At 34.4% G+C, this 26229-nt stretch overlaps 2 protein-coding genes across 2 annotated transcripts in view; one reads left to right on the forward strand and one right to left on the reverse strand.

The window, feature by feature from the left end:
- The window catches only part of kdm7aa (lysine (K)-specific demethylase 7Aa), a 248442-nt gene that overhangs the window by 138666 nt on the left and 83547 nt on the right, over positions 1-26229 (reverse strand). The gene's annotated exons all lie outside the window — the stretch shown is intronic.
- Positions 1-26229, forward strand: part of sema3c (sema domain, immunoglobulin domain (Ig), short basic domain, secreted, (semaphorin) 3C) — an 84508-nt gene that overhangs the window by 49023 nt on the left and 9256 nt on the right. The window contains exons 5-15 of the mRNA XM_087248266.1: positions 100-219; positions 5652-5742; positions 8833-8952; positions 9474-9616; positions 10702-10816; positions 11862-11931; positions 15196-15340; positions 16697-16919; positions 20649-20737; positions 24035-24076; positions 24269-24426. Coding sequence (XP_087104392.1) covers positions 100-219; positions 5652-5742; positions 8833-8952; positions 9474-9616; positions 10702-10816; positions 11862-11931; positions 15196-15340; positions 16697-16919; positions 20649-20737; positions 24035-24076; positions 24269-24426 — 1316 coding nt within the window. The remainder of the gene's footprint in view (positions 1-99; positions 220-5651; positions 5743-8832; positions 8953-9473; positions 9617-10701; positions 10817-11861; positions 11932-15195; positions 15341-16696; positions 16920-20648; positions 20738-24034; positions 24077-24268; positions 24427-26229) is intronic.

A 26229-nucleotide genomic window follows, 5' to 3' on the forward strand; every position in this document is an offset into this window, starting at 1 on the left:
GAAAAAAAATACAAAATTAACACACAGAGATAGTCAAAATAAGTTCGGTGTAACTTTTAACTAAAAATCAATGATCTCTGTCTCTTTTGTTCTCCTCAGCATGGATGTGGGAATTTCTTAAGAGTGATCCAGCCTTATAACAGGACTCATCTGTTCATCTGCGGCAGTGGAGCCTACAGCCCAGTGTGTGCATATGTTAACCGTGGCAGACGTCCTGAGGTCAGTTTACACTCGCTAATGAAAAACAGTTGGATTGATTTCAGTTTCACCATGATTTTACTACGTCTGCTGTTCAAAACTTTAGGATTGAGAAATGGACTGTAGGTTGCTCTTCCTTAAGTTGAGTTTCTGTAATGCGCTGATGAGCCATAAAGTTCATTTTATACATCCTTTGAAAAGTTCATGACAATTTAGACCGGCATGGTCATAAGAGATGTTATTGGTTAAAGGAAAAAAATGACCAGATGGCATGAAACCAAATGAGAAAAGGCAAGAGATTACAAATGAGAGGATAGTGAATAGGATGAATTGTGATGATGTAAAAAAGATCAGATGGTAAAACAAAAGAATAAGAGAGAAGGTGAAATGAAAAATTAACAGAAAGAAGTGGAAAGACTAGCAGAGAAAAAACAGATGAGACAAAATTCAATGCAAATGGAATTAAATGTTGAAAGGCACAACAAGGCAAGAAGAGGCAAAACAAGATATGAAAAGACAGAGATGAGTAAGTCAAGATGAGATGACTAGACAAGACTACTGTACATGGAAGAGAGAAGATGAGACTGAATGAGACAAGGTGAGATGATACAACATTAGATGAGATTGGATGAGACTGATTCAAGATATGACTAGTTAAAACTAGATGAGATGAGATTAAATGAGACTGATTCCAGATGAAACTAGATGAGATGATTCAAGATGACACTAGACATCAGATGAGATTGGATGAGACTGATTTGAGGTGAGACTAAATGAAAAGATATAAGATGAGATTAGATGAGATTGATTTGAGGTGAAACAAGATGAGATGATTTAAGATGACAGTAGATTGGATGAGGTAAAATTAGGCTAGATGAGATGAGACTAGATGACACTACATGAAATGAGACAAGATGAGACTAAATGAGATAAAGCAAGACAAGACTACAGTACATGGAGGAGATGAGATAAGAAGACGAGACTAGATGAGATGAGATTGGATGAGACTGATATGACATGAGACTAGATAAGTTGATTCAAGATGACACTAGATTGGATGAGGTGAAATTGAATTGGATGAGGTGAGACAAGATGAGATGAGACTAGATGACACTACATGAGATGAGACAAGATAAGACTAAATGAGATGAGACAAGACAGGACAAGGCTACTATACATAAAAGAGATTAAATTAGACAAGACAAGACTAGATGAGATGAGATGAGATGGTATGAGATTACATGAAATTGGATGACACTGCTTCAAAATGAGACTAAATAAGAGTAAATTAGATGAAACTAAATGAGATGAGACTACTTTACATGAAAGAGATAAGACAAGACTAGATGAGATTATATGAGATAATATGAGATCGGATGAGCCTGCTTCGAAACAAGACTAGATGAGATTGGATGAGACTAATTCGAGATGAGAGTAGAGGAGATGAGATTGGATGAGACTGGTTCGAGATCAGACTATATGAGATGATTCAAGATGACACTAGATTGGATGAGGTGAGATGAGACTAGATGAGATTATTCGAAATGAGACTAGATTGAATGAGGTGAGATAAGACTAGATGAGAGCAGATGAAATGAGACTAGACAAGATTAGATGAGACAATACTAGATGATATGAGATTAGATGATATGATAGAAAACTAGATGACATGAGACTAAACGAGATGAATGAAACCAGGATAGATAAGATGAAACGAGACGGGAAAAGATAAAATAACTTGGTGGGAGAGATGACAGGCCATGGCATGATATGAGAACATATTACAAATGAGAATTATTTAAAGATAAAAAAATAAAGTATGAAATGAAACCAGATTAGGTTAGCTGGGACTATGAGAAATTAAACAAAATGAGATGAGAAAAGAAATGACAAGCAAAAATTAGATGAACAAATAAAACAAAATGAAATGACATGAGACGAGACGAGACAAGGCAAGACAAGACATGAGACGTGAATACTAACAATATGAAAGATTAAAGATAACCCATTATAAAATGAGGCAAAACTAAATGTAGAGAGGAGACTAAAACAGATGAGAGCTGACAAAGATGAGGCAAGATACAAATCAAGCTGAATTGAAACAAAATAACACAAGAAGTCATTATAACAAGGCAAACAGATCAGGGATGAGGAAAAAAGAGATGAGATTAGGTGAGAAAATAAGGAACAGAACTAAACGAGAACCAGATGAGATGAGAGGATGTCACATCACAACATGACGTAAACACATACAATATTAAAGATTATTTAAGAGACACATTACAAAATGTAAAAAAAAAAGTAACAACAAAAATAGAAGACAATATTGTAATACATCAATAATGATTAAAGGATTAAAAAATGACACCAGGTAAGATAATATATACAAGAGACAATAACAATGATGACACCAGGTGAGCGATAACAAGATTCCTTAATTATAAAGCAGTGGAAGAAATAAAGACCAGATTAGCTGATAAGAGACAAAAAATCCTTAGTTAAATAGAGAGACGCCAATAGATTAAATGAGAATATGTAAAAAAAGAACACGATTACAAGATATGGCAAGAGTTTAAAAAAATACAAGAGAAAAAAAGAGAAGAGACAAGGCCAGACCAGATGATATTAAAAGCAGTTCTGCTTGCCTGCAGCTTGTTTTCTATCATTCTTTTTTGTTTGAAAAGCATTTTACTCTCTCAACCCTCCGTCCATGTTCATCTCTCTTGGCTGTACACCAGCTGGACTATTACAGCAAAAAAAAAAAAAAACTTAACGCAATGGAGTGACCTGTGCCCTCTGAAAGTGTGCAGTGGAGCTTTGTGACATAACAATGATGGGGCCACCCTGGAGTCACCATGTGACCCACATTGCTGCTTGTTGTTGCGTGTGATGTAAAGAGCTTGTACATTAGTTAATGAACACACGTGTGTCTGTGATAAATTAGCAGCTGTATGTCCTGTCAGAGGCTCCCTCTACGTCTCTGGTTTCTCTCTTGTCACATGACTGGTCAATAAAGGAGAGGACTGGCAGTTAGAAACCTGAAAGCCTCTAGTTCAACAAATTGGAAGACAGGCAGATCCCCAAAACTAATGTGTGCTAGGAAATTGGTTAAAACTATTTCTATCTATATTGGCTGTTGCACATATCTGATCCATCTGATTTTTGGAAATAGATTTGACAGTGGGAAATGGGATACAACTATAGCATATTTGGAATCATTTATAGTTATAAAAACTTTGACTAGTTTCAGCCTAAAGTCTAGTCAATTTTGCAGCTAACTTTGGGAAATAATCACTCACACAAAAAGAGAATGTTTGAAATAAACATTGAGCACAAGTACACAAAGTACATGGACATCAGTAATCTAATTATTTACCCTATTTGGAATTAGACAATATAACAATTAAGGTGTTTACATGAGTCACTTTTATAATATTCCTGCTTCAGGTTAGAGTAGATTTGTGCATTTGAGTTTAGTGGACGACTAGCTGTCTTGAGGAGCTTGAATGTAAAGAGTAACATTAGGACCGTAGGAGAAATGGTCAAGCCCTACTGAGCCTGGTTTCTCTCGAGGTTTTGTAATTCTACACTTTTGCCAATTGAAGTTTTTTCCTCGCTGCTGTCGGCACTGGCTTGCTTGGTTCAGGATCTGTAGAGCTGTGCATCGATGGATTTGCTCTTCAGTGTTTGGACTCTTAGTAGTGATTATTAAAGCACACTAAACTGAGCTAAACTGAACTGAATTTAAACTTAAAACTGGACTGGAACTGTTTCAATTTACTATGATCTTCTATGTGAAACTGCTTTGACAAAATTTTCATTGTAAATGCGCTAAACAAATAAAAGGGAAATTGAATTGAATTGAATTGAGTAGCAGTGTAAAGATGCAATATTTTAGTCATCACCAATTTGGAATGACCAACTTTGGGTATAGATGAAAAGGTCATTCCTTTGGCCTGAAAGTTAGGCCTTGTCCATACAACAAATGATTTCGGCCCATCTGCAAAAGTTTATGATCATTTGTACCTTTCGACCTAAAAATGTACTTTTCGAATAATGGATTACAGTGCGGACAAATCCCAAAATGATGCCCATCATGTAGCTGTTTGATTCCACTTTTTGGAAGCAATGAACCACAGTACGACATGACCAATAATAGGAAGAACCCCCATGCTGACATCAACTCACTGGTGGGCAGAGGTGAGAAGTAACAAATAACAAATACTCAGCTTACTATAATTAAGTAGTTTTTCCTCAGGAATTGTCATTTACTAAGTATTTCTTAAAATGTGTATTTTAACTTTCACTTGAGTACATTTTTAGTGCTGTATCTGTACTTTTACTCCACTATTTTCCTTTAAACTGTAGGTACTACTTTATTATTATTATTATTTTGTCTATGGTGATTGGCTAGTAAAGAAGTAGAGTACTAGAAGTAGAATAATCAGTTTTGTGATTGCCATCCAATCGAATTGCACAATGAAAATCACAATATACTAAACAATCTCATGATAAAATCGTTACACACAATGACTAAGAGACTGTTAAGACTGCATGTCACTAATGAGTAGATGGTGGATGTCTACTGTATGATGACTGTAATCACCAAATGAGCTTAAGCAATCACTAAATTTACAACAGAATGTTATGTTCACACACACGTGCATGCACATATTGACGCATCACCCTTTCACAGCACAATACTCACTACTCTTGAGTACTTTTAAAAGGGCTACTTTTTACTCATACTCTGAGTAATATTTACAACAGATACTTTTACTCTACTTGAACTACATTTTTGGGTAATAATGGTACTTTTCCTTGAGTATGATTTTTCAGTACTCTTTCCACCACTGCTGGTTGGCTCTTTTGGGTCTCTTTTTTCTTATTCAGCAAGCTTCTATCGCATGACCATATTGCTACTGGAAGACAACAGACCAGTCCTGACCACCTGTAAACAACATGTCACAAAAATGGAAGCCTGCTTAAATTGTTGTCTATTTTAACGGCCATCGTGCAGTAGCTAAATGCTTCCTGTTTTTACCTAAACAGGCATGCCCAAAGTGTGTGTATGGTCACATGATGTACATTTTCAAATGGGGCCTTAGTCTGCCAGTTAAATAGGTTTGTCAGATTCTGAAGGAGATTACCACTAGATGCAGATTAACACCAACAACTGAGGGGTTTCTCAAGGTGTCCATTAACTTTCATAAGTATCAGGATAACTTAAAATTGGACTAAGCAATATCCTCGAAATTGGAAACAAATGTAGGTTGTTCACTGTTCTCTACTCTACTAAATAACAGAAAACATATTATTTATCTTTATCGGGGGGGAAAAAATCCTCCAAAATATTGAGATACCATTTACTGCCAATATCAAAGACCTCTAACCACAATAATAGACAGTGTTTACGAAATGTGAGATTTTGTTATTTTTGGTGTTCTTGGCAGGAGCAAGTGTTCCAGATCTCTTCGCGAGCAGAATCAGGGAAAGGGCGCTGCTCCTTCAACCCACAAGTCAACACTGTCTCGGTCATGCTCAGTGAGTCTTTTATGTCTTTATCCACAGGTGCCAATTTGTCTTCAACACTTTCTATAACACATTTTCTCCAGGATCTCTTTGTTCATGACCCCACAGTGTCACCAAACACCCTCATTTTGCGGTTGTCTGCACCCCCTTTCTGATGTGACAACTTTGGGTCCTCTGTGGCGCCCCTTTAATCCTTTGATCTGTAATTGGCTAGTTGGTGTTGGGTTGCTGTTGACACAGCTATTAGGCTACATTACATGCACATCCATGCTTTCACACACCAGAGCCATTAGAAACAGCAACATAAACACTCTGGTGCCATTTTAGCACCACTGAAATACTATTATATGTTTGAGTTCATTTTTAATTATAAAGCCCAATTAAAATGTAAAAGTTAGGCATCTAAGAGCTCTGTAAACATCCAATTATAAAATTTAAATGACACTTCAACATACACCTAAGGTAATTACAAACACTGATTAAAAGAGTCAATTGCTCCTGACAGTATTAAATACAAAAAATAAATTAAAGTTACTCAAATGGTCAAACTTAGCTTGTGAATAAAATTTCGGATTTTTGTTTAAGTAAACCGTGTAAGATTCAGTTTAAAAAATAGCATTGTTTTAATTTTTGTAATTTAATTTGTAATTTTTAACTTTGACTCTTACAGTTGACAATTGCACAATGTAAATGTAATTCCAAGAATTCACTATTTTGATAAAAGTTTAAGAATTGCTCAATGCTTTGATTCTGAAAATTGAGTGAATTGTGAGACATAAACCTACAATTGTAATAAAATTCAATGACCTTTGAACTTTCAATGACCTTTGAACATATCTTTGCAACTGCAGTTTTTCATGAATTATTATTTTAATTTTAGTTTAGTTTAGTACATTGAGTTAAATAAATGACAAATACTGCCTTGAGCTTATTTCAGCTGATGTTTATTTTATTTTTTATGGTTCTAGTTCACATGGTTTATTCCTGCAACACTAAACATAACACTAAACAGGTACTTTAAAAATGTTGGGTTATCACATATGGACAAACCCAATGTTACATTAATTTTTTCGATCAAATTTTAATTGTGTTGTGTAAATGTGTTTCTTTTTAAATGTGTGTTTTTTTTTTTTTGTTTCCCTTCTTATTTAAAGCAGCTTTTTGTTCCATTTACCTCTTCATATTCTCTTCGACATATGCAACAGAACTACATCTTTGTTCTTAAAATTACAACAGAAAGTGATCGAAAAACATTTTAAATACAAAGCTCCTGGAATAATCTACTGGAACAATCTTCCTTCTTAGATCAATTAAAATATTTAGTCTTTCCAGGACTTATGTATCTTCTTTTTTTGGAAACAACTTGTAAATGTAATTAATATTGGTTTCAATTTAAATGCTTATTATTTATTTGGATATCCTTTTGATTATTTGTTTTAGTTTGCTCAGGCTTTAAACTGTGGGAAGTGTTTCAGGTGACCTGTTTCTGCTTTGTTTTGTTTATTATGCTGTATGTTTGTTATGATATGCTGTACTCTGTTAGATTTATGTACTTCTTAGGGACCCCCTCGAAAATGATCTCAAATGGCTATAGAATTTATTAAATTCAAATTCAATTGCACTTTTTAACCCACTGGTTAGGTTTGTCCATATTTGGCCAAACACTGGGTTACAACAGCTATTTGAGACTGTCTAAAAGAAAAGTTTAAGTGGTCATTCCATTTAGTAAGAGTTCCTAAACGTCTAGACAGCATCAAAGACTGACGGTCCTTAACATGACAGCCTGCAGTGTACTCTGTCTGACGTCCATCTACAGATTTCCATCATAAACTTGGCCCTTAGCCGTACCTGTCAAACCACAGGCCCCCAGTAAGATGGAGTGATGAAGTGGTGAAGTGGTGTATTGATGAAAGGAAGGAGAGCTTTAGAGAATGGAGATTTAAGAAGGTCATTTGTAGAGCAAACCGCAGAGAAATGTCCAGGCACAATAAATCCAAAATGTCTAACATTTAACTAACAAATCTGCACAGCCAGAAGCAGAAACCACAGTTTTTGTTTTAAATTAGATTTAGTGGGTTTAAAAAAAAAATGTTTGTTTTTTTTTGTTTTTTGTTTTTAAATAGGGCAGTCAAACTTAATGTGTTGAAGAGAGTGATTAAAAGGTGATTCAATTAAGAGGGGATTTCTTTTATTCTAAGGGGTCTTTATTCATTTTAAACACAATATTTAGCATAATAGAATACATTTGCACTTTTTTTTAATCATAAAATGTAATCTTTAATGATCTTTAAACAAACCACCACCACCAAGATTGAAGTAAATAACAACAATGCAAACTGCATTTATAAAATGAATAAGAAAAAAATTATTTTTACATCAAACACTACATCCATTAAGTGCAGGAAAAGTTTAACTGCAGGGTTTTTGTGTTTTATCCACATAAATTATCCACATAAATGTAAGTATTACCATATCTTGTTTTTGTTTTACATAGCAATATATGTAAATGAAAATGTTCAGAAAATTATTGCTGCCATTACTGCCAAACCTCTTTTTTTTTTGCACAACATTAAAGAAAATCTCATAAATGTCTACAGATCAGAAGTCAGTGGTACAGTAACTAAAATAGTTTGGTTTCCAGCATTCAAAATGTCTTCTCTTGTGCTTAGGAAGTCAAACTATTTTATTTTAAGAAAACTTTAAGAGGAAGTATATCAATTAAAACTGAAAGAACAAAACCGAAAAAAAAATAAGATTGTGTTCAAACTTGGTGGGTTTAATAAAAACTGTTGCAATTAAATGTATGGGTTTGTGTTATTGAGTTTAGACAAAGTCATTGTGAACACAAAACAAAAAAGGATTAAATGCATCATTGTCTTATTTTTTGTCAAACTACTTAAAAGTATGGAATAATAATTATAATCACATGCTTAAAGCTAAATACCTCACTTTAATTACATTAATTAAATCAATTTAATCAACTGACGTCCCTGTTAAATAAACTGCCAAGTTTACACAAGCTTTAAGCAAAACAATTTTCACTGACCTTGCAAAATTTGTATAAAGTGACTGAGACAAGTTTCTGTTTGTGTCTGTGGTCAGATCAGGAGTTGTTTTCTGGCATGTACATTGACTTCATGGGGACAGACGCGGCTATCTTCAGAAGCCTGACCACAAGAAACCCTGTGCGGACGGACCAACATAACTCCAAATGGCTGAGCGGTACAAACCATACATGCTGTTTTATGCATTTATGAACACTGTTCTGTCCGAAAACTGCTCATAACATTCCACTTGAAACTACAAATAATTATTCATGTGTAGCGTTAAATGACATGTTCACGTTCCGAGCCATTTAAGTAAAATAATACACAAACCACACAGTATTTTTGCCCACGTCAAAGGAAATGTCTGAGGGAAGGATAGACTCAATATTCGCTTACAATACATTTGCCGGGAAAATGAAAACATATTCCACATGCATGATGGTTTTCTCAAAGAGTCAGGTTTTCTTTTGTGTGATACTATCCAAATACACAATAAAATGCATATTTTGTCAGGATGTGTGAGATAGATTTTCTTAACGCCAGGAGCTGCATTTCCATAAACGCAGACATTAGCACCACGCAGAGATGTTTGATTTTTTAGGAAAGAAAAGATACAGTATGCTCTTTTTATTTTTCTTGTGGTTTATGTAAAGCAAATTGAGTGTTTAAGCTGGAGTTTTCTTCTGTTTTGACCAGAGCCACTGTTCATTGACGCCCAATTGATCCCTGATGGATCAGACCCCAACGATGCTAAACTGTACTTTTTCCTGCGGGAGCGACTCACAGACACCAGTGGAAACACGAAAAACATTCATGCCATGGTGGCTCGAGTGTGCCCTGTAAGTCTCTGTGTGTGTTGTTGATTGGGTTTATCATTTATTTTCCCATTTGACATGGTAAAGCATCAGTCTAAGTTTAATAAATCCTGGATTATCTTGATTTACATTTAGCACTTTCAGACTGAACATGTTTTTATTGATAAGTCCTTAAAACAAGTGTTGATTTTGTTTAAGCCTGTCGGCTAATGCTCAGAGATTCTAACACCTACATCTCACACTGCAGATGTTAAACATATGCTTTGTGCTCATCCAAAGATGCAAATAAGACTTACAGTACTTGTGAAATTTGAATATTGCATAAAACATTTACAAATAAAGCATCATTTCCATCCAACGAGTCAAAGAAAGCAGTATTGTCACTTCCCCATAAACTGGCACCAAACATCAAAATGAAAAATGGATTTGCTGCCGTAGAAAAAGCCACTGTGAGCCTTTTTTCCTTATATAATGAATTACTTGCGCCTCAGAAGACAAAACACAATGAAAGCACAATGGCTTTTGGAGCCACTCATGACCGTTCTGTTGGTAATATTACTGCACAAGTTTGATGACAGACTTTGGCTAAGAGATTTTAACACGATCAAAATAACATTTCTGATGTTGTGCAATGTGGTCGGTCCACTGGTTTGTCCATTAATGCCATCCCATCACACCTATTTTTATTATCACATGATCTACTTATTAACAAAATTGTATTTCTATTTTTCCACATTTTTTGTATGATACTTAATTTCACTCAGTTGTGAGCACGTTTTTTTATGCACATTCTCAAATCTTAGCATTTCAATTCAGCTTTTTTTTTCCGAGATAAAAATATGTGGATGGAAGCATAGCTACAGGTAATCCATGCTTCTTTTTGCTCTTTTACCCCTGCGTGTTTAAAATGATGACAACTTGTAAAAACAATGAAATAGCCCTAATTGTTACAGTTTGCAGGTTGCAGTTATATTCTGGAAGGTCAATGTTCAGAACATTACATGTCTGCATAATATTTGTAAAGATTCATATGATCATTAATCACAGTGTAATAAATAAATGTGTTGATGTACTTAAAACTATTTCAAGTGATTGTAAATTGTTTTTAGAATGACACTGGTGGTCAACGTAGTCTGGTGAACAAGTGGACCACATTTCTTAAGGCTCGAATGGTGTGTTCAGTTCTAGAGGAGGACGGGACTGAGACACACTTTGATGAGCTTGGTGAGACTATAAATACACACACCCATGCACGCACACACATACACTCTATGAGCCCATTTACACTTGGTATTAAAATGCTTTTTTGTCAGTTTGTTCACAAGTTGGCAAGTTTTCATTTGATCGAGAAGAACAAAGTCACTTAACTGCACCCAGTTTATAGTTTAATCAAAGGTACTTCCATAATATTGGATTATTTTACTGAATATTGTTGAATTATATTACTAAATATTGTTGTATGAATTACTGTTGTTTGAATATTGTTATTTGGATGAACATTTAATCCGTGCAAGTTAATTCACTGAATTTTAGTTGTTGTTGTTGTTGTTTTTGTATCTGTCCTTCACTGTTGACGTAAGCTTGACAGCCTCAGCAACAATATTCTTACTATTAGTTTGCTATGAGAGAATGAAGCACAAAAAAGCCCCAACCCAACTCAATAATTCATTTTAGTTGGAAGTTCATCAACAAACTAAATAAAATATCTCAGAAACTTCCAGGTTCACTTCCAGACCAGAAAAATCGTCTTTAGTTATATTTGAATGAAAAACTAACTTCTCCATATTGTTTCTCAATTAATATTCAATAAAATACATATTTCATTGATTACCATTCATTTTGGGACATGAAAAGAAACATATTTTTTCGTAATAGCAGTCTTTAACCCTATTGCACCCTAATTACACTCTTAACCCATTTTTTATCCCAAACCAATCGTCCAAAGCCTTTTATCAATTTCCACATAATAGTTAAACAGCTTCCTATAATTACAGGTCATTAACCATAAAACGGTTGTTTTGACATTTATCATTATCCTCCTTCAACAACAGCTCTAGAGGTCATTTGTAAAGCTTTTCACCTCATTAAAATCCTTTTACGATCATAAAACACTCAGCACAAACCGTTTACACGGGAAGGTTAAAGCCTATGATGGATTTACACTCTTTCACCTGTTATATTCCTGTTAGGCAGCACCAGAACTGTGTATAACATTGTTGTGGGACAGATGTTCAGCGTTAAATTGGATGCTTGTCTTTTTTGCATGCAGAAAATGTGTTTTTATTGGAGACGGACCACCCAAAGGGCCTCCTCATCTTTGGAGTCTTCACCTCCACAAGGTACAGCCAAAAGCAATATTGAGCTTGCTGCTAATTTGTATATATATATGCGTGCACATGTTTTGGTGTGTGTGTGTGTGTATTTGCCAAATATAGGTCAGGCGGGGTTTCTGGGAATGTGTGATCACACCTGAGGGTGGTAAAGAGAGGGAAAGGTCACTTCTTTACAAACATACGTCTCCTGTTTGCTCAGGAGGTTATCCAATGGACTTTCACTGGGATGAAATTAACATCTTGAGGGAGAAAAAATATTTAAATTAGTGTGTCATGCAGTGTTAGATGCGGTGTGATGTTACTGAGTCAGTTCAGATGTTGGTTCTGTTGCTGTTTTGTGTAAATGAGCGAGTGTAAAGTCTCAGAAACATGCTACTTGAAAGTTCTTCTTAGCTATGACTTATTATGCAAAGACAATAGACTAATAAGTGAGAAAATGGTCGACAAATTTACAAGGCAGAACTATAGATGTTAATATAAAAAGTTTCATTTAATTTAAAAAACATTTATTTAATATATAATAAATTATGTTTTGAAAACATCTAAACAATGATTCTAATTCCTTAAACATCAAACTTAGTTCATTATATAAAACAGTGTGTGTAACTATATGTGTAATATTTAAAATAAGTTAAATATATAATATATGTGCATTACATAAATATATGTATTATATTTAATAATATATTTTTTGTTCTCTTAGTTCCATTAGGATATATACATTTTGTAGTATACAATATTATTTTAAACAATGAATTTATAAATATTTCATTCTTTAAACATCATACTTATTTCATCACATTTACTAGTGCGTGTGTGTGTTTAGTATTTAAAATGAGTTAAATATATATTTGTATGACATAATATATGTGTTAATTTTATTTATTGATCTAATTTTATTCTATTTTCTATTTTTTGTTATTCATGCAGTTGTAATCAGAATTGTTAAACCCCCTGAATTATTAGCCTCCCTGTTTATTTTTTCCCCAATTTCTGTTTAACGGAGAGAAGATTTTTTAAACACATTTCTAAACATAATAATTATAATAATTAATTTCTAATAGCTGATTTATTTTATCTTTGCCATGATGACAGTAAGTATTATTTGACTAGATATTTTTCAAGACACTTCTATACAGCTTAAAGTGACATTTAAAGGCTTAACAATGTTTTTACTAGGCAGATTAGGTAGGCAAGTTATTGTATAAGTTATTGAGAGAAAAAATATATAACTTAAGAGGCTAATAATTTTGACCTTAAAAAGTTTTTTATTTTATTTAATACTGCTTTTATTCTAGCCAAAACAAAAACAAATAAGACTTTCTATGGAAGAAAATAATATTATCAGACAAACTGTGAAAATGTCCTTCACATTTGAGATCTCATTTGTGGTCATTCCTACATTATGGGTCATTTCAGTACATTGAATTTACTGTTGTTGAATCGGATGAAATTTCAGTCAAGGTTTCTGAACTGCAGTTCATGCTCTGACCACACTGAATGAGCATGGTTTGGCTAATGAGGCCAATTCAAACAGCATCCAATTTTGTTGTCCTTGTCCTGTTTGCTTATTTATCATATTTCTCTTTGTTTTGTGGTCTTTGTTTTACTGTCTGACCAAAATCAACCTTCAACCAAACCACACTTCATTCTAAAGTGGTGTCTTCTTTCCTTTATGTGGGATTTGTCTTTCTCCATGGACAAAATCTCTGGTTTAATCAGGTTACATCATCCCTTTAATCTTTAAACGCTCAGGAAGCAAGCACAAAGACATTTTTTTACTGTCTGCACTCCCTCTGGGATATAAAAGGTCTCAGTGTGATATTAAAGGTCTAATGAAATGCCTTGAAATGTGTATCTTTGTTTGACGTGCAACGTAATTTCAATTAAAACATGAAGACAGGGTGTGGCATATGGCAAAGCAACTCCCTCTTTTAAAAAATAGCCAATAGACTTTAGTTCATATCAACTATCAGTTAAGATCAACTCTGCGGCACTACTGTGTATTATTTTCTTCTACAGTATATGCAAGTGTTTATGGAAAGTTATACTATATACTTATACTAGACAGATACTAAAGAGCGTTTGATTAGTCAAAATGAAGTATGCGGGGATGCCATAAAAAATATTTATTTTGAAAACTTATCCAAATGGGATTTTGTCTTTATTTTGCAACACAACAGCTTTAATGCAATTTAAAAGCTGTATTGGGATGGTATCTGTTTCTCAGGGCGACGTAAGGGATTGTTACCAATTAAAGTGGTTAGGTGATTTTATAATACAGAATGTGTTTGTTTTTCTCTTACCACCCAGGTAAAAATCCCAAGCTGAATTTCCTACAATTTTCTGACAAACAACATATTGTTGTATTTAATTGCTGTCTGGATCCACATATTTGAGTTTCCAAAGGAGAACAATCCAAAAGCAATTTTGTAAATCCTTTTTGGCCACAGAAACACACTGTACAATTGCACATTGCGGCAACTCGTCCATTAAAAACTGACACTGTGCTGGAAAGTTTGTTCCCATATATTCCGTTTATCAGTGACTAGCTGTGAAAACCCCGCCTTTTTGTGTTGTTACAGTCAAATGTAATTGGTTGTTGTCATGGTGATCTTGTCAGCGCTCACTTGTTGCCTCGCTGCGCTGCAGGCGGTAACTCTGAATGTAGCGTTTATACATTAAGACACCTTGTAAAATGGATTTAATCAGGTAAAACTAAGTAGAGAGATCTTCGGTGATACCTGAGGGAATAGTTGCTTACTGCAATATCAACTTCTAATGTCATCAAAAGTGGAAAACATTGGTCAACAAATTTACATTTACACACGCAGTGATACCCGAGCAGTGCTTACAGATGTCAAGCTTATTATTTTAGCTCAACTGTAATAGAACACACAGGATTGTGGGACATCAAAGGCAGCAAAGGACAGATCTATGCTGCCTTTGAAAATTGATCAGTAGAAGATGCCTCTCAAGATAAGAAGTAAATCAAAATGTTTACTTGAACATGCTTTAATGCATTCCTACTTGACAGAGCTGTGAAAGATGTGAGACATCTAGTTGTGTTTGTAGGATCTTCTTCTAAAAGCATGCGTGTTCAATCATGGAAGAACTTTTGAGAGTTTTCTCTTTCAGATGTCCCCCATTAGAAACAATTGCTGACTAAATGGGACTCAAGACTAGCATATTAAAACTAACACTTAATATATACATTGTTTTACTGCAGGCGGACTTTAATGCTCTTTGTTTTGTGTTTTTACTGTTCAGCTCTGTGTTCAGAGGCTCTGCTGTCTGTGTGTACAACATGGCCGACATCCTGACAGTCTTCAACGGGCCGTTTGCACACAGGGAAGGGCCCAACTTCCAGTGGGTGGCTTTCCAGGGCCGCATCCCATACCCACGACCGGGAACTGTGAGTCACGCATATATTACTGTCCTACCTTGTACAGGACATTATTAAACAGAGCAAATATTTGTGGTATACACAGTTTAGTTAAAAAGACAATTAATTACAGAATGATTAAAGATAATAATCATTCTACTTAAATTAGACTATGAGTGTTTATGCATAAATTGCAAAATGCATTGTTTCTACATAAAATGTATAGGCATGGCAGCAGGGTGGCTCAATGTTGAGCACTGTTGCCTCATAGCTAGAAGATGGCTGCTTCGAGCCCCGGCTGGGTCAGTTGGCATTTCTGTGTTGAGTTTGCATGTTCTCCCCTTGTCCGTAGTGCATGTGTCTGTGTGAGAGTGTATAGGTGTTTCTTAGTACTGAGGCTGGAAGGGCATAAAACATTTGCTAGAATAGTTGGCGGTTCATTCTGCTAGGGTCACCCCTGATAAATACTGGACTAAGCTGAAGAAAAACTAATGTATTGGCATATATACGGAGCTAGAAACTAATATATCACAGTTCCATGTCACTGTTCTGCATGATTTCAGTTATTTAACAGGATAGAACAATCAAAAACACAATAAAAAGAAGGCTTTGGATGAGACGCGCAAGAAACTTACTCTACACACAAGAGCTGTTTGCGGATAAACACCTAATAATATCTTGAAATGCATAATCTGAACAGTGTCTCAGCGTCAGTGTGGTACACATGGTGTAACTGAAATAATTCACTACAGTCTGTTGAATTATTTTTTTAAAAATGACGCACACCCAAGGTGCACCCTATGCATTACATATTATGCATTACATATTATAAGCATTCAATCAAAGACTTAAGAAGTGTTAGAGGTTTATTTTATAGAGAATTTGTAATAATATGCTCATAGAAAAGATAACTTCTTTTCAGGTAAGATCATACATGAAATGATAAAACTTTCTGGCTAGTCCAGTCTCAGAAAGGATTGTATTATTTTAAGTACTTTAAGTACTTTTTTATAGTATAGATAGATATAGAAAATATGTAGTTACATTTTAATAATTTTTTACAACATACAGCATTTCTTTTTCAATTTTTACATTAAATTTCTACTCAGTTCACTTTTTAGTGTAAAAGGCATTTTTGCAGTTTATATTTTATAAATAGATCTGTATTATTAATTTATTGTATTTTTTATTATTAAAATCACATTTACTGTTTCCCATTTATGAGACTTAAAATAATTATACTTTACATTTTTATGGGGGCTTTAACAAGACAGAGACTCACTTTTCCAGTGTAGTAACCCAATTAAAATGAATAATCTTTACCAAAGATTAAGCAGTTTTCAGCTTTAGCTTGATAATCTAATCTCCTCATTTTTCTCCTGCAAGTGTCCCGGTGGTGCGTTCACCCCTCACATCCAGAGCACTAAAGAGTTTCCAGATGATGTGGTGACGTTTGTGAGGAATCACCCTGTCATGTTTAACCCCATCTACCCTGTGGGAAGGAAACCCCTGGTGGTGCGAACGCATGCCGACTACAAATACACCTCTATAGCGGTGGATCAGGTCCCAGCAGCAGACGGCCACTACCAGGTCCTGTTCCTGGGCACAGGTAAATTACCACACATCTCAAAGCAAATTAATGACTACAAAACCACTGAATGGAAAACAGCTCAAATGCTCCACAATATGTTTCTGCAACTGCCTCAGTTGTGGAAGAAACTCCCACTTCACTTTTCTTGACCCTGACGACAACCTAAATAGCTTTTTCCAGCTAAAAACAAAAAAGTCAGGAAAGATGGAAAAGTTTTTACTGAAAGTAATTTGTCAGTATGAATTATGCTTCATTTAGTAAACTTTAAATTAAACTGTACTTCATTAAATCAGTGCAGCAAGCACACGCTCGACTTAAATCACATATTTCCTAACCATTAAATGCAAAATACTGCTCTAAGCCAAAGCAATTTTTCTCATTATTGTACATTTTTAATAAGTACTTTAATATTTATCTTTTTTCAAGTAATTTTTTACTTTAACTGCCCTTGAAATATTATGTTGTGGTGATTTATATTAATATATACTGATGTATATTACATTATCCATCACTGATGTATATTACATACAACATCATGGAAATCATTACAATCTTAAAAAGTTGAATATTTATATAACAAACTGACACTTCTGTGAAAAATAGCATTCAGAATTATAAATTTACTATCATTTAGTTAAAAATAAAATGTCTTATTGAAACCATTTTTGTAATTATGGAAGTTAACTTGGTTTATATTTTTTATTTAAAATTAATTAATTTAATTAATTAAATTATTTTATTTTATTTAATAAAAAAGAAGGAAATTGGTTAAACTGAGCAGTACAACAGTGGTCTTTGAGGAGCCCTAATCACATTTTACAGATTTACAGATCACATTTTTAAACATTTCACACTTACAGATCTATAACAATACATAACAGATGACCAAGATATATAAATCTATATAATACATACATATTATAGAAACATTTGAATTTAATTATATGAATATGAATTTGAAATGTCTGCCACTGACTACCACTAGAGGGCATTGAGTCTACACAAGCTCCACACACATTATCATCTCATCAGTACCATAAACATTGTTTTTCCTTCTCTTCGCCATCAGTTAAATAATAGACATTATGATTCCTGCTGCGTCGCAAAACCTGACATGATATGAACTCTTGGGATACGAATGCAGGAATAAAAGGATGCGTGTGTGTTTGTCTGAGAGGAGAATCAGACGCATGACAGCAGACTCAGGCTCAACGGTTACTAGGGAACGGGGATTGGGACATTTGGAAAGAATTCAAAATCACAGCTGTTTGTATTTGCCGATCAAAATTCCTGATGGAAAGCCAGAAGCGTTGAGCGGCTCGGCCTGCCTGCTCTTTTTGGCAGGGTTTCGTTTTTTGCAAATCTTGGCCTTTAAAATTGGGAATTTCCAGAGTCAGAGCAAAATTATTTATTGTTTTTATCTTTGAATGCACAGTAAAATATAAATATCTATCATTAGGTGTAAACATATAAAAGAGCTTGAGCTTAAATGGCTTGTGTATCAAACTCATTACTTTAAACGAAAACACCTAAAAAATTACACTTATTCATCATAAGTTAATCCAAAACACTAAAGACGATGTTCTGAGAAATCCTATTTGCATTTCTAATATAAAAAATACTATGGAACTTAATGGCTTTGGCATTCTTCTAAATGTCTTCAACAGAAGAGCGAAACTCAGGTTGAAAACAAGTGGAGGATGAGTAAATGATGACAGAACTTATTTTTAGGTGAGCTGTCTCTTTAAGACATCTAAAGAAATGCAGTAAATAATTTTCATCAGGCAGATGGCAGAATGAGCCCTTAGGATTTACACTGAAGGAGGGCCACGGGTCATCCAGGGACTAGAGAGTGGGCTCTTTTCAGGAATCACTTAGCAACCATCAAGAACTAGGCTTATGGCACTTTTGTTGCGATAATCCATGAAGCTTTTAACACAATATACCTTATAATAGTAATATTGACGTAAGCTCACTGTAAAAAAATGCTGTGTTTTACACAATTCTTCAGTACATCTCCCTTTGGGTTTAACAGAAGAAAGAAACTCAAACAGGTTTGGGGAAAGAAAGTAGAGTATAAGTAAATTATATATTAATCCATCAGTCATTTTCATATTTGGGTGAACTATCCTTTAATGGGAGGCACCTTTAAATGAGATAAGAAAAATTGTCGACATTTTGTGTATGGCTTGTATGTATGTGTTATGTATCTAAATGTATTGAATACACTTAAAGGGTCATGAAACCCCTCTCTTTCGTTTCAAGTCTACCTCAGGTTTTCTTCAAAAAATGTTTTGAGTTGAGGATGGAGCTGGAGGGAGGAGTAGGCGTGGCATTTCATATACACATAACCACAACGTTATATCATCATAAAGATAGTTATGTTTAAATAAGCACTATGAATGCAGATGCAGCAGATAGCAGTGTAGCAGGTCTCTTGCTCTGTCTATTCCAACCATTAGCTCTCCCGGTAATCTGGAGATTTTAAATGTAGGCGAGCACAGCAGCACGCATATAGGTGTCTGTATAGTAACGAACTCTGATAAAAGACAAAGTCCCCCATTCTTCAATTCTCGTACAGCTCTCCTGACAAAAATGCTTGCCTGCAAACCAACAGATTTGTGCGGAAAATCATGCAACAAACCCTGTGGATGATGGACACAGTCTCATCCAGTAATTCGGACACAGCTCGGCAGGTCTGCCTTGCCTTCAGAAAGCACGTTCTCATGAATACTTAAGAAGCAGGGTCTTCTCATAAGAACACTCTGCTATGAATAATAATGAGAAACCCACACGTCATCACTCCAGATTCACGATACGTCAACGCCCCAAAAAACAAACCTGGAAGATTAAATTAGCTCACAAAAGCTCCAAATTATTCAGTTTTCCCCACATTTAAAGCTGACAGGTGCTAACATTGTCTTAACTGATGCTCAACAGACAGAAAACTGTTAAAATAAAATAAAAAATACTCCAGGGTGTGCTGAACCTTATGAGAGATGGTTTTATAAAGTACAAGTATCATTATAAAGTACAATTGGTACACATTGCAATAAGGTTTTAATAGTAAACGTATCTAGTTAATGGATTAACATCAACAGAAATAAATAGTTATAACAGAATTAAAATGAATGTTGTGTTTAGTAAACTTAATTGTTATAGTTTTAACCAATATCTCATGCATTACTTATGCCAAATTAATACATTAGGTTTTTGTTTTAAAATAAGAAGCTTGTTAATACTGTTGAAAAAAATATATTACAAAAATTTATGACAACAAATGTTACTGCAACTTATTTTACTTAGTTAATCAGGTTTCAACACATTGTTTTTAAGTTATACACAGTTTAACTTAATATTTTAGTCAGTTTGATGGATGTAAGTTGAAGTGACTAGAAATGATTATTTGTTTATAAAAGAAATTTAAGACAATTCTTTGGGTTGCAACAGTTGTAGCTGTGATAAACACCAGTTTATAAATATTCTTAAAAAGTCACTCAAATAAAAATATAACTGCTCATGAAGTGCCCCCTATGATGACTAGCAACAAGTCTGGTTTTCAGATCTGTTCCTCAAAACTGATGCTAAAATCAACATAAATACACGTCCAAGCCAACAGGTTTGAAAGAGAAAATGTGTGATCAATGGAAAGTTCACAGCAAGCCCATGCAGACTAAATGACTGAAGTTGTTTTTGTTTTCCCTGACTGTCCAATGTTCTCCTGATGTTCTGATATTCCTCTTCCAGATAAAGGCACGGTGCAGAAGGTCGTGGTTTTGCCGTCAAACGGCTCACTGGATGAGGATCTAATCCTGGAGGAGCTGGAAGTGTTTAAGGTCTGAGTTTTTACCAGACATCAAAGCATCTCGAGGGCAGACTGCAGGAGCAGAGCTGGCAGTGCCACAAAGCATTTATTAGAACTCAATGTTATTTTAAGGGAAGGCAGATTTTTTAATGGGAAAAAAAGATGCATGAGGTGAGAAAAAGGTTACGTCGTGAAGTTTCTCATGAGCTGCTTTAAGCTGCTTGAATTCGTCAAAATAGTTTTAGCATCATGAATCAATTTATTGACCATGAAATGCCACACACATAGCTCAGTGGGCTATTTAAGTTGGCATCTCCATACAGGCTGAAAATCTGCAAATAAATTTCTGGCAACCACTTCAAATACCCAATTTTTCATTTAAATTGTGGTTTTATTGTGTATTAATCGACATGACTAAGGATGCCCAGTTAATCAAAAGGAAAATCACCTTAAAAAACTAGTTCTAATTGCATATGGCCAGTAGTTAATAATTGAACCGATTTTTTTTAAAGTACCAAAAGTAGCAAAATCTCATTTTTCACCCACATTGTAAATTTTTATTTTACTTATTTAACCAGAAAGGTGCCATTGAGATACAACATCTTTTATCTCAGAGTGTCCTGGAACTACAGTTAAATGAAACAGGACATAGAAATTATCTAGCCATTTTTAGGAAGTTTTCTTTACATGAGAATGGTAGGGCTCTATGATATCCATAATGTGGATATCATAACATAAAGAGCATTGCTGAATCAGAAAATAAAACAATTCAGAATTTCCAATTTCTTTCGGTGAGAAAAGCTATTTTCATATCATAAATTTAACAAAATAGAAATTAATAAAATTATAACATATAAGGAATAAAAAGGTTTAATCTGGTTGAATCTTTGTTTTTGGTTATATTTTATAAAACAAAACATTTCATAGGGTTCGAAAAATTCTAATTTGTAAAAGTCCTATGAAATGGTTGTGAAAATAAACAGGTTGCAGGATTACATCATAAATTATAGAACATACATTTTGAAAGAGTTCAGAAAAATTATGAATTTCGGGTAAAACAAAATGGATTTCATAGAGTCCTACATTTTAGAGATGAAAAATGCCTTTTCTGAGTATTTAACAAAAATTGTGACAATGTGCATTACATGTTCAGTTTATAGTCATAAGGGCTTGGCAAATGATTTTTTATTTATTGTGCATCTATGAATACAGATCAATTTGACAGCATTGCAAACAACACTATTCAAAAATTCATACAACTGAAAAAAAGATTCAAGTATTAATGAAGTATATATTCAAGTTTTTGGTAAATTTTTGTTGCGTAAATCTCTTACAGAAGGTTTGTTGACCTTATTCTTCATATACAAGTCGACGTAGCCATTGTAATGTTTTTGGTTCGAGACTTCTGGTCTCATTCACTTCCATTGATTTTTAGGGGCCCTATCATACACCCGGCGCAATGTGGCGCAAGACGCGGCGCAATAGTCTTTTGGTACTTTTAACTCAGCGCAAGGGGCATTTTGAGGTGTTGCGCCACACTGTTTAAATAGCAAATGCATTTGCGCTCAAATGTGCGCCCATAGGCATTCTGGTCTAAAAAAGCACGCGTGTCTTGGCGCGTTGCTATTTTGAGAAACTGTAAATAGTCTGATCTTTAGACCAGAACAAAGTCGAACTATTGTCTGGCGCAAAGCAAAACAAGATGCAGAGCAATACGCAAATATCTTTACATATGAAAAATATATATTATTTTAAAGATTTATATATATATATATATATATATATATATATATATATATATATAGTGGATATAAATATAAATGATTAAAATATTACAAAACATATTAATTTCTAGCCTACATGTAGATTTAAAAACCACTGCCTTACTTTCTTCATCTCGGGAGGCTTTTTCAGTTCATTCAGTTTGCTTTTGTATAATGTTATTATTATTAGCAGAATTATTTATTATATCCATATTTATATTTGTTTTATTAAAAACTAGCTTAGATTTGTCCACCTGTCAAATTTTAGACCATATCGGGCATGGCAGGTGTATTTGGAAATAACTCAGTATTTTGACCACACTTGGTTATTATTGTTCATTTATTCGTTTGCTAGAAATTAGAACTGAATTTAGAAATAGTTTTGAAACAAATCTTTGCACTTAACAAACTAAATTAATTATTTATAGGCTATTTGATGTCTGTGCGTAAAGGTTTCCCTATCCACGAGAGCAAAAGTGAAAGTGAACTTACTTAACGTCAAAATGCGCTTATGGCGTGATGCAGCTGGCTCTTAAAGGGAATAGGAGATGAGATTATAATTGGTTTATTCTCAAAACACACCTATAACTCATTAAGAAAATAAACTCTTAACTCCTAACACTTCCGCATTGAACAATAAGGTCAAAAGGCATCAGTGATGTCTTTTTAGGTTGCCCTAAACCAGGAGTGTCCACACTCGGTCCTGGAGGGCTGGTGTCCTGGAGAGTTTAGCTCTAACCCTTATCAAACACACCTGAATCATCTAATCAAGCTCTTGCTAGATATACTAGAAACTTCCTGGCAGGTGTATTGAAGCAAGTTGGAGCTAAACTCAGCAGGACACCGGCCCTCCAGGACCGAGTTTGGACACCCCTGCCTTGTCAAGTGACTTGACCTTGTCTAAAATATTTATTTCAAGAATACATTATTACATTTTACTAGGGAAGCACAATATTGGAAAAATCTGATATTGTGTTATTTTATTCGTTCTTCAATAAATATTGCGAAATGAATACACAAGATGCACAAGATATCACTATTTGAAGGTTTTCTGGAAGCCTAACAGTATAAATGCTTTTTTTTTTTTTTTTTTTTTTTTTTACTTTGTCTTGTTTCTAGTCCAAATATCTAAAAGTTCTTATGTTTTTAACTTAAGAAGTCAAAATTTAGAGTTTTTCCTAAAAACAAGCTAAATGATCTGCCAGTGGGAAAAGTTAAATAATCTTGATTTCAATTTAAAATGTAAATATATTTGGACCAGAAAAAGACATATTCTCAATAAGAAAAACCTATTTTTGCATGAATCAAATATATTCTGTATAAATACAGTAACTAAATTCAGTAAACTTTCAGTAAACTATCATTCAGACATTTAAAGACTATTGCGGGTGTGCACATTGCAATATCGATGCTGAAACGATATATTGTGCAACCTTACATTTAACATTAACACACTGCATTAAAATGGACAAAAAACAATGAAATTTAAGCTAATTTGGAGGTTATTTAATTTGACTTCAATAAATATCCTAACTAAAAATCCTTTCCATATTTCTTTTTTATAGACACAGTCTCCCATTACCAACCTAAGAATCTCCTCTAAAAAGGTAACTACTCTACATTTACTAGCTCCTTTGTCTAGTTGCATTTTGTGTCTCGGCGCCACATATAGTAAGTGGGGGTGGTGATAAATTGTGGCGGGGGAAATGGAGTCGCTTTAATTCTGGGTAATTATCTTGTCTCCAGTCCCATGGGTTAAATGAACAGCTTTTGTGATACGTGGTGTGTTTGTGTTCCAGCAACAGCTGTATGTTAGCTCTGAGCATGGGATCTCCCAGGTGTCTTTACACCGCTGCAATGCATACGGCTCTGCCTGTGCGGACTGCTGTTTAGCACGGGACCCTTACTGCGCCTGGGATGGTCTCAGCTGTTCCCGATTCTATCCCACTGGCAAAAGGTACACACCCACACACACACACACACACACACACTCACACTCACCAATTCTCAGGGTGGCATAAATTGCCGTAGCAGTGGGTAGAAATAAACGATTAACGGTTTATTTGGTCATAATGCAGCGACACACAGTCTGGGCTAAAAAATAATTTGTGGGATTTGAACAAACCCCAAACCCCTGCATATTATTATTATTATTTGTTTTGTCACTATTACACTTTAAAGATCTCTGGCCAAAGATTTTCCTGAGTCAGATGATAAAACTCTGCAGCTATTTATATTACACAGTCTTTTCTCTCCACTTGTTTTGGCAACCTAGGTAAATATAAGCAAAAAAGCTATAATATCTTCACACTTTCATTTCAAAGATATATATTTTTCATTTATATATGTGAATTACTGACATGCCTAAAATGTATATAAGCAGTTTCTTTCTAAGTACATTCTCTTACATTTTTAACCATTTTTTTAGTACAGCTCGGAAAAGACTATAGAATACACAAGATGTTTTATTCGTACAGTTTTGAATGGGGAAAAGTGTAAATGTCAATATGGTGAATAAAGCCCCGCCTACTAGTACAAGAGCCAATCATTGATTGATATAGACTAGCATTTTTCCGGAGGAGAGGCTCGGACCAGACGCGTGCATTTCCAACAGTTTTTGGGGTAACAGACGCACTGTAATATCAACGTATAGTTGCTTTACAGATAAGAAATATATCCAGATAAAGCTTGACATGCTTTTAAATGAACAAACTACACTTGAAAACAAAAGTTTTTTAATTTTGTAATCTATACGAAACAAACGCGAGGTACAGTCAATCCTGTCAAAAGCATATCACACGACAGCAACTATTCAAACATCCACAAACTTGTAAACAAGAGTCACTTTCATTTCTGGAGACTTGCCATCAAGACCAAGTTGTGAATTACTTCTCAAGACCAGCGTGATCAGCCTAAGTATTATCCAGAGGATAATAATGTGTAACAAGTTCATAAATGAAATTGGGGTCGTGTTTTTATTCCTTTCAAGTGTGCATCCACATTAGCGACCTAAAAAAAATGCAGATTTTATTTGATTTAAACATTTGGAAACTAAACTTATGAGACATTTGTTGTTTAATATTTTTGGTGATTCCAAATATACGTTTCAAAGATGGCCGTCGAGTGAAATGACTTGTCTTAAAGGGACTTTGACTTGGGTGACAACAATAGGAACTTGTTCAACTATGACCTCCTGTTCAGACAGGGTCACAATGTTTTTGTGGTGCAAAATTCCAGCAATTATAAATAAATAAAAAATAAAATAAAAAATAAATAATAAAATGAATATTGCATATCCCACCCACTTTTGTTCCTCCTTATCACTTTCTTTTGTTTTGTATCACTACATTTGCTCCTCTGCAAAGCCCAATTTCAAATGAAAATCCATGAAATCATGTAAAATACAAACACATGCATAAATGTTTTTTTTTTTTTTTGTTTTTGGTCAGTCATAATAACAATTATTTATAACTGATTGGGATTTTTTCGCATTATAACTTAAACTGGCAACTGGGTGAGAAAATTTCAGAAACCATCCAGAAGCAGCCATACAGTACGGCCTGTCAATCGAACAGAGCAGCCCACACAATACATATTCATGAATGTTTACACTGAGGATTATTTCAGAATGGGGCATGTTAAAAACTAATCTGATACCTTAGCCAAACAGTGTCTCTTGATGTTACTCCAGATGTGTTGGGTAGGGAAAATATTGAAAGAAGGCACACCCATCACACGAGAGTAATGAAGTGGAAAAGAC

This window comes from Danio rerio, chromosome 4 (assembly GCF_052040795.2).
Source record: "Danio rerio strain M-AB ecotype USA chromosome 4, GRCz13ab, whole genome shotgun sequence".
Lineage (NCBI taxonomy): Eukaryota > Metazoa > Chordata > Actinopteri > Cypriniformes > Danionidae > Danio > Danio rerio.